This window comes from Vombatus ursinus, unplaced genomic scaffold (assembly GCF_900497805.2).
Source record: "Vombatus ursinus unplaced genomic scaffold, bare-nosed wombat genome assembly UNPS02014781.1, whole genome shotgun sequence".
NCBI classification, from domain to species: Eukaryota; Metazoa; Chordata; class Mammalia; order Diprotodontia; family Vombatidae; genus Vombatus; species Vombatus ursinus.
The window spans coordinates 34,660,597-34,675,368 of NW_020954559.1; the positions used below are offsets into that span (position 1 = coordinate 34,660,597).

General features: G+C 37.7%; 1 protein-coding gene and 1 long non-coding RNA gene across 4 annotated transcripts in view; one reads left to right on the plus strand and one right to left on the minus strand.

The window, feature by feature from the left end:
- Positions 1-5,431, minus strand: part of LOC114046114 — a 38,335-nt gene extending 32,904 nt beyond the window's left edge. For both annotated transcript variants that reach the window (XR_003569465.1, XR_003569464.1), the window contains exon 1: positions 5,269-5,431. This is a non-coding gene — a long non-coding RNA (uncharacterized LOC114046114). The remainder of the gene's footprint in view (positions 1-5,268) is intronic.
- LOC114046112 (collagen alpha-2(IV) chain-like) overlaps positions 1-14,772 on the plus strand; it is a 287,529-nt gene that overhangs the window by 245,122 nt on the left and 27,635 nt on the right. For both annotated transcript variants that reach the window (XM_027866367.1, XM_027866368.1), the window contains exons 31-39: positions 236-406; positions 1,323-1,466; positions 5,444-5,566; positions 5,945-6,126; positions 8,884-8,947; positions 9,046-9,120; positions 12,167-12,274; positions 13,345-13,452; positions 14,678-14,749. In XM_027866367.1, the coding sequence (XP_027722168.1) occupies positions 236-406; positions 1,323-1,466; positions 5,444-5,566; positions 5,945-6,126; positions 8,884-8,947; positions 9,046-9,120; positions 12,167-12,274; positions 13,345-13,452; positions 14,678-14,749 (1,047 nt within the window). The remainder of the gene's footprint in view (positions 1-235; positions 407-1,322; positions 1,467-5,443; positions 5,567-5,944; positions 6,127-8,883; positions 8,948-9,045; positions 9,121-12,166; positions 12,275-13,344; positions 13,453-14,677; positions 14,750-14,772) is intronic.

The window sequence follows — 14,772 nt, forward strand, 5'->3', positions numbered from 1 at the left end:
TGTGTGTGTGTGTGTGTGTGTGTGTGTGTGTGTGTGTGTGTGTGTGTATAAATCATGTTTATAGATTCTTCTACATCTGGCATATGACTTGCACACACAGCAAGACATTCATAACAACTTGTTGAATTACATTGGAAAATGTTTAGCTAGTTCCATGAAGACCATCATAAAAGGATTTTGCTCTCTGTGAATATATTTTTGTAATCTTTTTTTTAATCTGCCTTTTTTTTAATAGGTCTACCTGGTGATAGAGGAGATCGAGGTGATGTAGGAGTCCCTGGCCCTGTGGGGATGAAAGGTCTAGATGGTGACAGAGGTGATACTGGTTTTATAGGAGAGCAAGGCAGAAGAGGAGAACCTGGATTTCAGGGGATACCTGGAATGCCTGGCATCCCAGGAACAAAAGGTACCTCCAAGGGTATATTTACTAGAATAACATTTATAGGGATGATGATTTAGATAAACCAGGTCTTAGGGCTATTGAATCTTGGTGGGCTCACCATCAACCCAGAGGCTTGCTCTCTCAGCTCAGCAGGTCTGAAGTCCTGAGGGAGTCATCTACTATTACTTAAAATCACTCAAAGACTGTTTTTTATCAGCATGCCATTTTTAAAATTTGCACCAGAGGTACACCTGACCCAAGAATTGGGACCAGTTGCTTATGTACATGGGTACTCCCTTCCTGTTTCTTTTCAGGAGACTGAGTTATGGATCAGAAAGTAATTTAGTAAATATAGAAATAAAATGCAAGAAAATGAACTTTTCTACTCCAAAGATAGTTACATGTAAACAGGCATTTCATCTGGAATCAGAGCACACTTGTCCCTTGAACAATTCAATGATAGCATAATGGCAATTCTTTCTTTCTGCTTCTCAGTTCTGTGAGTGGCATATTGTTAATGTTCCATTAATTTCTAATCTCAGTTCTTCATTATCTCCTGGCTGGCCTATATGTTTATGTTAATTTTGCTTAAAAGTATTTCTTTCCTCTGTGGCTATTCTGGTTGCAACTAGACACGTGCCTCCTCACTACAAGTTGGTAAATGAAGAAAGCTACCAAAAAAGAGAAAGAGAGAGAAAGAAAGAAAATTAAGATACCCCAGGAAATCTTCTTTCTGAGTAGAATTTTGTTAGAGCAAAGACAAGTTCTTCATAAACAAACTTCCACTGCTTATGAGATGGAAATAATGCATAATTCTCCTTTGATTTGAAAGGTTATTTTCGTTAGTTAAAAAGATATTCTTCATGAGGACCTCTTGGAATTGTGTATTGACTGACCATTTAGTACTGACTAACCTAGCACTTCAATTCTTTTCACCAAGGTTTCAAAGGGTCACCTGGTATGGAAGGTTTCAAAGGCATGTTGGGTATCAAAGGAAGACCAGGAATCATTGGATATAAAGGAGAGGTTGGTGATTTTGGAATTCCTGGTTTGAAAGGTCTAACTGGTGAACCAGGCTTGAAAGGTATGTGTACTTACTGTCAAACCCACATTATATTTCTTTCATAGTGGCATGGTATGATATTCACAGTGAACCAGAATCACTGTTTGTTGTTCACTCAACATTCCAATGAGTTACCCTCCCCCCCCAAAAAATAGAAGACATAGTCTCTGCCCTCAAGACACTTACAATCAAATTAGGAAAGCATATAAGCTAAAGAAAAGCATGTAAAAGTACAAATGATTTAAATGTAAAAACCATATTTAATCAACTATAGTTAAAGATTATATGTGTATGAATATGAATATATATGTAGTGTATTTGTACACACACACACATAGAGAAATATAGATATAGATATAGATATCTCTGTAAGTGTTAAGAGAAATTGCCAGAGTGGTTATAGTAACCAAAAGGAACCAGATGAGATCAATTTCAAAGGTGAACTATACCAAACTATAAGCAAAAATTTGTAGGAGCAAAGAAACACAGCTTGACTAAAAGAATAGGGAAGCATATTCCTGGTAGGAGTATGTAATATGAATAGAGAAAGGGATTTATCTGTATTAGAATGAATCTATCTCAAAGACCCAATTCAACAATTAATTTCAAAAAACAATTATTAAGCCCATACAGTGGCATTTAAGGAATTACAGGGAAGACTAAGAGCCCCCAAATGCTTAGGACCTTGTTCATTTCATCATTAAAAAGCAGCATATTAATAACTTCATTCCAACTGTATTAAGAATGTACCACAGTAGCAACTACAAACAACAATTTTCCAAAATTTAAAATGAGACTCACAAATCTATGACAAAATGTTAAGTCTAGTCTAGGCTATTTTTAAGACTCATAGTATTACATACTTAGAGCTGAAAGGGATCCTACAGGACATCTATGTGCCCTCTTATTTTACAAATATGAAACTGAGTCTCAGAACATTAAATGACTTACTCATGGTCATTCAGGTGGCAGAACCAGAATCTGAGACCAAAGCTCTTAGGGAAGTTTAAAATGTATGTTTCTCTTTTTATTATAAAACTAAACATCAAAAAATTTGAACCTTTCAGGAAATGTATGTGAAACTGTAAACTCCAATTATGTAGTATATTTTTTGTTTATATTCAGCTTAACCCAATATTAATACAGCTCTCTTGTTTGTCTCTGTCCCTTTCCTTCTGTGTATTTTTTAATGTTTCATTGACTCTTTTCTTTCTGTATCACAATCACTTCATGCCCACTTTCCTTCTACAATTCTTCTTCTTCTGCAAATAGAAGCCCTTGATAATAAATAAGTGTGGTCAAACAAAACAGATTCACACATTGGCTATGTCTGAAAACGTACATCTCATTCTGCATCTCTAGTCCATCACTTCTCTTCCAAGAAGTGAGAATCATGCCTCACTAGCTTTCTGGAGTCATGATTGGTCATTTCATTAATCAGAGTTCTTAACTATTTCAAAATTATTTTCCTTTATATTATTATATTCATTGTACAAATCATTCTCCTGATTCTGCTCACTTCATTCACCATACATATTTCCAAACAATTTTTGTGTTAAACTGCTATGTTTCAAGCAACTATCTTGAATATAGTTTTAAAATTGAGTTATATATAAATAGTTTAGGCTAGATTTACCAGTTTCCATCAACTGAGAACATTTGAAAGTCAATCTATCAAGACCCTATTACACAATTCACTGATGATTTATCCACAGCTTCCTTCTTTCAAAGTATCTCTTTCAATTGACTCAGTTCTTGGAAGTCCTTCCCATGCTAAGAGAGCGCACTTTCTTGTCCTTTTCAACTCAGTTATCCCAAAATAGTTGAAATTTCAGTAACTCATCTACGCTAAATGGATATAAAGACACTTCCCCTACCAAGCCTAATTGTTGAAGGAAGAAAGTAGCACAGATAAATACACACACACACACACAATCAATAGGCACAATGGAACATGTATAATAATATGGCCAACCTCAGGTGAAGGCTCCCTTACCCTTTGTTATTACACAAGTACACTGTTGAATTACACAAGCAGCTCCTGGCAGGCTTGGATCTTGTTGACCTTTTAAATTTTTCTGTAGCATTTAGCTGTTCACTAAGAATACTTATACATATTTAATGGTGATCATAAGAGACTGGCTACAAGGTGTAGTTTGGGGCATCACCTTGTCTCACAATGTAGCTGCCTCTCTTCCCTCTGTGCCTCCTTCCACTTTTGTAAATTAATTTAGAAGCAGCCTCTGTTATACTTTTTGTTCCCTATACCCAGCTGCCCTCCCCCCCACCTGCTCCTTTTTTCAGTCCAAATCATTTAGCTCAAACACTATATAGTTCTCTGCCGAACTGATCATTCCTTTTACTTCAACTATGTTATTATCCTTGTTGAGGCCCTCCAGTGGTAAGCATGTTAACCCTAACCATAAAAACTAAGCTGCCCACTTTGGGCTTCATAGTTCCCTTTAAGTCTATGCCAACTTATATTACCTTGGTCTCTGGTACAGTCCCCTCCCAGTTCCTTTGATCAAGCTGATTAAATTTATTCTCACGTGGTTTTCTCAATTCCTGCATCTTCCAACACTGAGACTTCCCATACTTGACAAAGCATATTTCCGTGATATGAATGAATGGAATGGAACATCATTGTACCATAACAAATGATGAAAAGCATGGTTTCAAAGAAACTTAGGAAGACATATGTGAACTGATGGAGAGCAGAACAAGAACAATTTCTACAATAACAACAATGCTGTAAAAACAAGATTGAAAAACCTTAAAATTCTGACCAATGCAATGACCAAATGTGATTCCAATAGACTGATGATGAAGAATGCTTTCCACCCTGTTACAGAAAAACAGTATTCAGGGTGCAAAATGCGACATATAGTTTCTGGACCTGATCAATATAGGAATTTGTTTTGCTTAGTTATGCATATTTGTTACAAAAATTCTGGGGTTTTTTTTCCCTTTCTATTATTAATGCAGTAAGGGAGGAAAGAAAAATCACTTTTGTTCATTTGAAAAAATAAAATTTAATTTGTAAAAAGAGTCCATTTAACTCACCAGACTGCCAAAGGATTCCATGACACAAAAACGAATATGAACCCCTGCATTCAATCTTGAAGTCCTTACGGGCTGAGTGTCTTTTTTTAGTACTGAATTATATAGGCACTGTATAACATCAGGGCCAGGTCAACACACTGGAATTCAGTCCCAGCTATCACTCTAAAACTTTCCTACAATGTAGTAGAAAATATTAAACTCAAGAGCAAGCACTGTTGTTGTTGTTGTTGTTGTTGTTGTTCTTATGTTTGTATCTACAACACTGAGCACAGTGCCTTGCAGAGTATTGCTTAATAATTGAGTTGAACATAGGAGTATACTGGATCTAGTTCCTACTGGCTATTGAGAACCAATTGTTAAATTTTCAGTATGAAGATTTACACTTTGTAAATAACCAAATTCTACAAATCAGGGCTTGATTTGTTGTTTTGTTTACTGTCTAGACTTAAGAAAGTAATGTAGAAAATGTTAATGATGCAAATTTAACTCAGAAGTACACTGTATCATGAAAGCATTTTTTTTCAGAGAGCTGGTTGTTAAACATTTCCCTGTACACCCCTAGATGAATGTTATCATTACCCACTTTCTTATATGCCATAGAGTACGTGACAAAGATGACAAGCATTTTGAGTTTGATATGAGTAGCCAAACTCCATCTGCCTACAGTAGTAGCCTAAGTCAATCTTTCATATGAAAAGCCTTTCAGCATAGCTAATGGGAGTAATAGAGTTTTAGTGCTGGAAGGGTTGTTATAGCTTACCTTATAGTTATTAAGCTTTGGTGAGAGGTCAGGCAGTACACTAGCTCAGTAGTTCATAGCCTCCCAAGTCTTAGTGCCTTTGAAGGTGAGCAGGAGAAGGTTTTAGAGTGTATACTTTGTTCCTTTATCATAGTGCAGAGGCATTCAAAAATGTCTGTGTTCTGTTCATATTAAGGTAGCCGTGGAGAGCCAGGGCCTCCAGGAGAACCTCCAAAATTCCTGCCGGGAATGAAAGACTTCAAAGGGGAGAAAGGCGATGAAGGACCTGTTGGTGGGAAAGGATATTGGGGCACAAAAGGTAAGGTGCTATCATCATCATCAAGCTAGCTTCTCCTCTGTGTTTTTAAGGCCAAGGAAAAAATTCATCCCCTCTGCTATTTTTCCTTTGTCCCTTAAGCAAGGAATATCAAAATAGGAGAGTTTTGTTTTATTTTTGCCATAGAAGATGCAATGCTCAATCTCTGTTAGAAAAGTACTCTTGTTTCATTACTATATTTAAATTCTCTGCATTTTTTTTCCTCCTGACATCTTTAATTTGATTTTACTGTTAAGCAGGCTCAGTTTCCCATTTTCTGCTTGTCATTCTTCAACAGCAGAACTGTACTGTCAAGTTGAAAGCTTTACAAGAGCACCACTTTCATTGTCACCAGAGTTTTACATTGAAGTCTTCTTGTAGGTGGACAAGGAATGCCAGGCATTCCTGGACAGGCAGGAATTCCTGGGTTACCTGGGACACCTGGTTACATCAAAGGGGCTAAAGGTGAAATCGGTGTTCCTGGAGTGCCTGGTTTGCAAGGATTCCCTGGCATAATTGGTTCTCCTGGTATTAGAGGCTTTCCTGGATTTGTAGGTATTAGGGTAAGTCAATATCCTTTGTATTTCCTATTGCTTTATGGTTTGAGGATTTTGTTTGTTTATTTATTTGTGGATTTTTTTAATTTTTTTTTTTCAAGACTGGGTCTCCCTACCTTCACCAGGACAGAAGTGCAGAGGCCACTCATGGGCCAACAATACAGCTGAACACCACCGAAGCATTGACCCATTCTGTTTCTGATTTGGACAGGAAGAAAGCCTAATAGACCTCCTGCTCTCAGAGGCTCACCATTTTGGTGCCAGATTTTCTATAGACACTTGATCACCTTAACCATACTACAGTTTAGAACTCCCAATCTTAAGTGATTTATCAGCCTTAGCCTCTCTAGGAGAAAGGATCTCATAGGCTTACATCACCACACTTGGTCCTGTACTTTAAAAAAATTATAGTAACATTCTTAATTTAATTTTTATTTTTTTCTTATTAACCCTGCTTCATTTTTAATTTTATTGATATCTTTTGAGTTTTATATCATCTTCATTTCAGTCCCACTTCACTCCCAAGTAAGCTATCCTCTGTAACAAAGGTTTTTTGTTTTGTTTTGTTTTGTTTTTTAATGGAAGAGGGAAAATCAGGTCAGCAAAACCAACCAACTTCAGTGAGTCTAACGGTATCTGCAGTGTTCCATGCCCACAGTGTCCCACTTCTGCAAAGAAAGGAGAGAGGCAAATTTTCTCAGCACTGGTCCAGGCTTAACTTTGAATTTGTTCTTAATGACAAAATCCCATTCCCTGTTGATAAAGTCTTTTGGCCAAGCCGTGACCTATTCTTAGTTCATTAAGATAGAAATAGTAAAAATAAGAAGTTCTGGATCAAAGGCATTTGTCTTCAATAAACTCATTAATAAGAATCAGAAAATGGTTTACTTGTGCCAGCATCTGAAAGTGATTTAAATGTCAGCATTTAAATAAATAAATAAAAGTCACAGCTAGGTCCTGCTCATGTGGTTTTATTGACTAAAGCACTTCAGAATAAGATTGGCTGGTGTGTGAACAGGATCTGATAACTTCATTAGGCCATGGGAGAATATAATGCTTTTGTAATCATTAAGGACCCCTAGGATTTCTTGAAATCAAAATTGTTATGGACCCCATGCCACTTCATTACTTAAAAATCATCTGGGACAGAACGACCCACTTTTAAATAAAGGTCCTCTCACTTCATGTCCTTGAGCAGAGGGCTTGCATGTTACTGTTGAACCTAACAGGAAAACGTAGCACTTTTGAGGAGTGACTCATGTTGCAACCTTATTGCCAGCCCTCAGCACTGAGGCCCTATCTATCCTATCTGTTCAACCCTCTTTGGTGTACATCCAGTCTTCAAGATCCCCTGAATTTTTTTTTCTTTTCTCTCATCATTTTCCTAAGGCCTCAGAAATAACCATCAGTCCCTGAGTATAAGGGGGAAAAATATTTCCACAACAATCTTCTTACTACCAGTCCTGTAACTGGTTCAGGCACTAATTATTTAAAAATGGGTTGGAGTGGAAGCAGAGAGAAAATAAAGACAGATATCAAGATAGAAAGGGAACAAGGGAAACCAGTAAGCATTTAATAAGTACCTACTGTGTGCCAGGCAGGGCAGCTGGATGGTGCAGTGGATGGAATGCTGGGTCTGGAGATGAGTTTTCCTGAGTTCAAACCTGGCCTCAGACACTTACTAGCTGTGTGATCCTGGGCAAGTCACTTCACCTTGTTTGTCTCAGTTTCCTCATCTGTAAAATGAGCTGGAGAAGGAAATGACAAATCATTCCAGTATCTTTGCCAAGAAAACCCCAAATGGGGACACAGAGAGTTGAACACAATTCAACAATAACGTGCCAGGCATTTTCTAAGTACTTCACAAATATTAGCTCCTTTGATTCTCACAACAACCTTGGGAGAGAGTGCATTATTCCCTTTTTCCAATTGAGGAAACTGAGGCAGAAAGAGGTTAAGAGCCTTGCTCAGGGTTGCACAGCTAGGAGATATCTGAGGCTGGATTTGAACTTGGATCTTCCTGACTCCAGGCCCAGCACTCTATCCACTGAGCCACCAATAGTCTCTAGGCTAGGAGGAGAAGAAAAGAGAGAAAAAGAAATCCTGATGTTCGTCCGTGCCATTGTGAAAGTGGTTTTCTCTGTCTTCTCCTTTTTGTACTTTTCACTAAAGGATAAAATATTAGTGATTTGAGAGCGCAAGGTAAGACTTCCTAATAGGGGCTAATAGGTTGTCTAAGAGAGTCTCCTTGAAGGAAATAGTGTCATTTGCAAAGTATTTACCACCTGAAACAAGGTTTGCAGTACTACCATTCTCTCTATTTGAAAGAAAGAAGCCCAATTAGACACAGAAGTCTGAAACTGACTGTCCCCATTTAGCTCATGTGGAATCACAAAGTTTATGCCCTAGTTGGTTCAACTAGTCATTTTCCCCTCATTGTTGGCATTAAACATTTTGCTGGCAAAAACCTATGTTCAAAGGTAAAAATATTTTACATAAAAATTGTACAGAATTACTTTTGTAGTGATAAAAATTATTTCACCTAGTTCATGTTTATCTTCTCAAAGATTAACAGACCACCAGCATCCCCTCCCCAAGTTGAGTTGAAGCCTTTCATAAGCTTTCTGCCAAGTGATCATTTCTGTGATTACAAGGCTTTGGGTTTTGGTATGCTGAGCATTTTGAATTTATAAAGGGATCAAAGTAATATTGTCATTCTATTAATTGTATTTTAAGAAAGCTCCATATGTAATCTTTTCCTAGGGTGACAAGGGCATGCCTGGACGAGAAGGTCTTTTTGGTGAGACCGGAAGTATAGGAGATTCTGGTGAGTGTTTTTCTAGATACATTTGGCAAAAGTATATATAAACTTAAACTAAATGTATCGAAGCCAGTCTTATTTGTAATCCTTTGTGTATATAACAGGTGATGAGGGAGACATTATAAACTTACCAGGGAGGCCAGGGTTGAAAGGAGAACTGGGCATATCTGGACTTGCAGGTATGTATTTTATTTTAAATCTGAACATCATCAAAAAACTTATGTTCACTTGCTCCTTCATTCACACAATAAACATTTATGAAGCACCTGCTGTATGCAGTGCATGTACTAGGTTCTGGGGAAGATTTGAGAAATTTGAGACAGAAAGCCCCGCCATCAATAATCTACAAAGCTTATCATTTACTACCAACAAATGAGATCTACATGGATAAATATCATACTGTATGATAAGTGCTGAAGAGATATATGCAGAGCAGAGGAAAGGGCATTATTTCTAGCTGCAGGGATCAGGGCTAGCTTTGGGGAGGAAGTGGTGTTTGATCTGGGCTTTGAAGAATGGATAGAATATCAACACAATGAAGAGTTCTAGTTTCCTTCAAAGGTTAACTCAAATGTCTACCTACTTCCTACAGGAGGCCTCCAGATATCTCCACCTAGTACTCTCCCAATTGTGATTACTACCGTATGAATGTGTGTGTGTGTGTGTGTGTGTGTGTAGCTCCATGAAGAGACTTTAATTTTTTGTCTTTGTATCGTCATAGCCAAGAACAGTTCCTATCGCATAGTAAGTATTCTATATAACAGGTGACAGGAGCTAAGTAAATTCTTCTTTATTCACTGATTGATTCATTGATTCATTGATTGAAACAGAGGTAATAGAATGGGAAACATAATAGAAGTGGCTATTCTAAGTATAGGGAACAGTATAAACAAAGTCATGGAGACAGGAAAGCATGGCTTATATCTGGAGCTCAGAGTACATGAGAGGGAAGGACTTCGCCCCAGACTGTTCCTTGTTTCTTTTTGGTCCTTGTGATTTCATTGGTGTAGGGAACTCCCAGTGGGGAAATTTCCTCTGTCTCTACAGATTGGTAATTATTCTTTAACTTGCTCTCTTGAGATGACTTTATCTTCTCTGATAGATGAGTCGTATAAACATGGCAAAGGCTAAGAAATACGCAGACTGAAGTGAATTTTTTTTAACCCAATTAATGACTAGACATAAAGAAAACAGTGAAGGATTAAACATGGAGAGTGAGGGACGGTCTTAGCAACAACTTGGGTCAGTCATAATGTTTACAAGGAGAAAAATAAAACAAGTTTCAATAATAGATTAAAAAATGAAAAATATTGTTTGTAGCAGATTCTAAATACTGTAAAAATCAATAAGAAAGAAGCAAACTTTCCCAAGTGGTTTTTCCAAAGTGTTGACATTCATAGCATTTTTTTTTCTGAATACTGAAGGCATCTCTCTTGACCTTAAGGAAGTTCTTTTAAAAAGTGCTTTGTGAGGCATGCAGAGGAGGACATAAGAATAGTGTGATAAGATCTTAGTAAGGTACAAATGAACCAGAATACTCAACAATTTGGCTATTTTCACAAATGTGGGGAGAGGGAAGAAAGACAAACTATAAAAATAAATTAAAGGCAGGACTATGTCATTAGAAATTGATGTCTATTTTTTCTATGTGTAATTTTAGTGAGGGAGGGGAGAGCTTAGAGGAGTGGTCTGGAACTGGAGAGATTCCAGTTGTGTGTTGTTGTTGTTGTTGAGTTATTCCAGTCATGTCTGACTCTTCATGACCCCCTTTGGGGTTTTCTTGGCAAAGGTACTGGAGTGATTTGCCATTCCTTCTCCAGCTCATTTTATAGATGAGGAAACTGAAGCAAACAAAGTTAAGTGACTTGCCCAGAGTCACATTGCTAGTAAGTGTCTGAGGCCAGATTTGAACTCACGAAAATGAGTCTACCTAACATCAGGCCCAGTACTCTATCCACTTGGCCACCTTTTGTGTAGGTACTTCCAAGTGAGGAAACCCCCTTCCCTGATAGAGACTAAGAACCAACAAGCATTTGTTGAACTAAGTTCTAGGGATTAAAAAAGAAAAACAAAGTCTCTGCCCTCAAAGATCTCACATTCTAATGGAGAAGACAACATGCAGACAACTATGTACATACAAGATATCTACAGTGTAAATGGAAGATCATCTCATAAGGAAACCACTAATGGCAGTGGAGGAAAGGGGTGATGGAAGGGGAGATAGGGAAATGGTAAAGGTCTCCTGCAGAAGGTGAAATTTCAACTGAGTCTTGAAACAAGCTAGATGATCGAGGAGGCAGAAGTAAGGAGGAAAAGCATTTCAGCTGTGGAGGACTGGTCCTTCATTTTTAACTTTTAACCTTAGAGAATGGGGGCAGCTAAGGTGGTGCAGTGGGTAGAGCACCAGCCCTGGAGTCAGGAGGACCTGAGTTCAAATCCGGCCTCAGATACATGACACTTACTAGCTGTGTGACTCTAGGCAAATCACTTAACTCCAATTGCCTCACCAAAAAGGAGAAAAAAAGTACTTAGAGAATGGCCTAGGACACTGAGAGATTAAGTAACTTGCCGTGGTTCTCTCAATTCATATTTGTCAGAGGCAGAATGTGAACCCAGGATTTCTTGACCCTGTATCTACTGCAGCATGCTGCTTCTCTCTAACAAATACAACCTTCCTATATTTTTGTACAGGAACAATGTGAGAATTTTTTTTTTGCTTGATTATGCATATTTGTCATGAGGTCTTTGTATTTCTTTTTTTCTCTTAAATTACTGGGTCAGGTAGGAGGGGGGAAAGTAAATGCTTGTTAATTAACAAATAATTAATTAATTAATTAAAAATTAAGTAGAAAGGTTTTTTTTAAGTCCTCAAAATATGTAGAGAGTAGTTGTTGTACTTTTAAACTAGCCACTAACCAAAACATTCAAAAACCTGTGTCAGAAAATAAAAGTGGGGCAGCTAGGTGGCACAGTGGATAGAGCACCAGCCCTGAAGTCAGGAAGAACTGAGTTCAAATCCAGCCTCAGACCAAACATTTGACACTTACTAGCTGTGTGACCCTGGACAAGTCACTTAACCCCAACTGCCTAAAAAAAAGAAAGAAAAGAATAAGAAAAGAAAAGCGCAGAAGCCGGACTGACTGTCTACCATCCAGTTCTCCCCTCCCACTGACCCCAGGTCACAAGGAATACAAGGACTTATTTAAAGACAATCTCTTGTTGCAGGTGAGAAGGGCTTCATTGGAGAAAAAGGCACACCAGGAGACCATGGTTTTATAGGATTGATGGGCATAAAAGGATCTCAAGGCCTTGTTGGACTGAAAGGACAGACAGGTAACTCATCTGCTGCTTAGGGGAAAATATTCACCTGTTTCTGAACAAGCAGCCATTATATATCTATTCTGACTATGTTGCCTTAACAATATGTGATATCTTGGGCCTACAAAATATACTGATTCATGCCCATACGAGTGTTTTCAGTACTTTCAAAGGTACTGGCAAAAAAGTGATCAATTCCCTTCTTCCTGTCTGCTGCTAATGTTGTCAACAGGGGGATTAAAGGAAACATGAATCTTAGAAAAAGAACAAGGTGACAAGGAAGAGCTTAAAAAATATTTAAGACTTCTTTGTGGTCAAGCAATCAACTACCATAGCTAACTTAATAATGTGATTTTGAATGGATTGCTTCAGCAAAAATTAATTTATGCTGTTACCTAAGGCAAAGAATAAGATGAATCAGATTGTTCTCCTATTCCTTATTCATATCTAAGAACTTTTGAACAAAAAAGAACATAATAGAATCCTTTGGGAGCTCTATGGTGTCTACATCAAGACTTTTTCTTGAATATTGAACAGAGAAATGGTGCAAGGTGTTTTCTCCTCCAGATGGTAGAAAAAGATAAGCTAATCTTGCTACAATCAGAATTTTTCTTTACAAGACATTTGGGTTTTCCAGATTTAAACTAGGGTTAATAATTCTTTGTGCCCCCACCCCATATTTTCAACTGCTGTCCAAAAGGACTCTCTATTCATTTTGTTAATGATGTTGCCACTTTCAGAAAGAAAAAAAAAAAAAACACAAAAAACAAAAAACAATAAATGTCAGCTTCTGAGAATAGTCCAGTACAAGGGTTCTTAACCTGGGAGAGATTTTAGAAGGTCCTTGAACTTAAATGTGAAAAAAAAATTCACATCTTTATTTTCACTAACCTTTAGTTTAGATTTAGCATTTCCTTCAATTATCTAAAACCATTATTCTGAGAAAGAGTCCATAGGCTTCACTAGACTGTCAAAAGCATCCATGTCCCAAAAAATATTTAAAAGCCTCTGGTCTAATGTAAGAGTGATTATTCTATCACTTTTACTTCTGTGTACTTAGAATCAATGATGTCTTTGTGCCACAGGTTTCCCAGGACTGACAGGACTCCAAGGATCCCAAGGAGACCCAGGTCGTGCTGGACCTCCTGGTGAAAAGGGAGATTCTGGATGGCCGGGGGTTCCAGGCTTATCAGGTAACACATACATACACATAGACACACGCACATTATTTAAAACCATTTTTTTCCATTCTACCCTCTTCTTAATTTAAAAAAGTTTGATATCTTTTATTTTTACATCCCCTTCACTTCTGAATATATACACTCCCTCCTTCCCCTTCCCCCACCCCCCCGAAAGTCATCCCTTGCAACAAATAATGAAAAAGAAAGGGAGGAGAAGGTGAGGTGGGGAAAAGAGAAGCAGTTCATCGTAGCTAACCAACACATCAGCTGAATCTGGCAGTATAATGCAATCTTCTATTCCCATAGTCACCCACCTCTACAAGACTGAGAGATAGGTTCATTCTAGCCTCTTTTTAGAAGATACTCTATTGGACTTCTTATGAGTGAAATGTAGACCTGCAAACAATGACATGTGAACTGTTTCCGGTTGTCTGGACCAATAAAAATGACTCCAACAGTCATTTGCAAGGCAGAATTTTCTTCCCAAATAAAAACAAAAGGAAATATCAGTTGTTGAAATAACTAGTTGTTGAACATCACAAGAACAGGAGATACGAGCTAAATATCACTGCTTGTTCATCTCTGCTGATTTCCTATTCCATGGAAAGGGCACATGACAAGTCAGACTTTCTTTCCTCATTGATAAAAGAAATTGAAAGCTTCATAGTGAAATGAATTCAATAAACATTAAGCACTTACTATAGATAAGACACTGCACTGGGTACTATGGATATGAAGACAAGTGTTCCCATCAGCTACTTCTTCCGGAAGGTGGAGCCACACTCTATGTTGGCACACCATTCTTGATATCATAGTCTAAGGCTGTAGATAAGATACAGTCTCTTGTTCACATTCTCAACCACCACAATCACTGAAACAATTGTACTTTCCCATTTCCCTAGTTTGGAAATATGGAGTCCAAGAAATCCAAAAGGATGGGACATCCCATCAGGCTATTTGTTTTTGCATAGTATAACTCGAGTGAGTCAAATACATTTTCATGTTTGTTTGTTTTTTTACAAAAGAGTTATAATAGAGGTTTAGGAAAAACAGTAATTTTATATGCCAAAATAAATGGTATGTTTGCTACATATTTTCCAAAAAAGGTTAATGCATTGTGTGAATGTGTGTTGTTATATGTGAGCTGTTTCAGATCAAATACTCTCAAATGATTTCTGTCATTGGAAACATAATTTACATTTCTGTAAATGAGGTAACTGTGGATGAATTCCAACAGGTTTCCCTGGTATCAGAGGACTCAGTGGACTGCATGGCTTACCAGGCACTAAAGGCTTACCCGGATCTCCAGGTACTCTCCTGCTGCATTTGCTC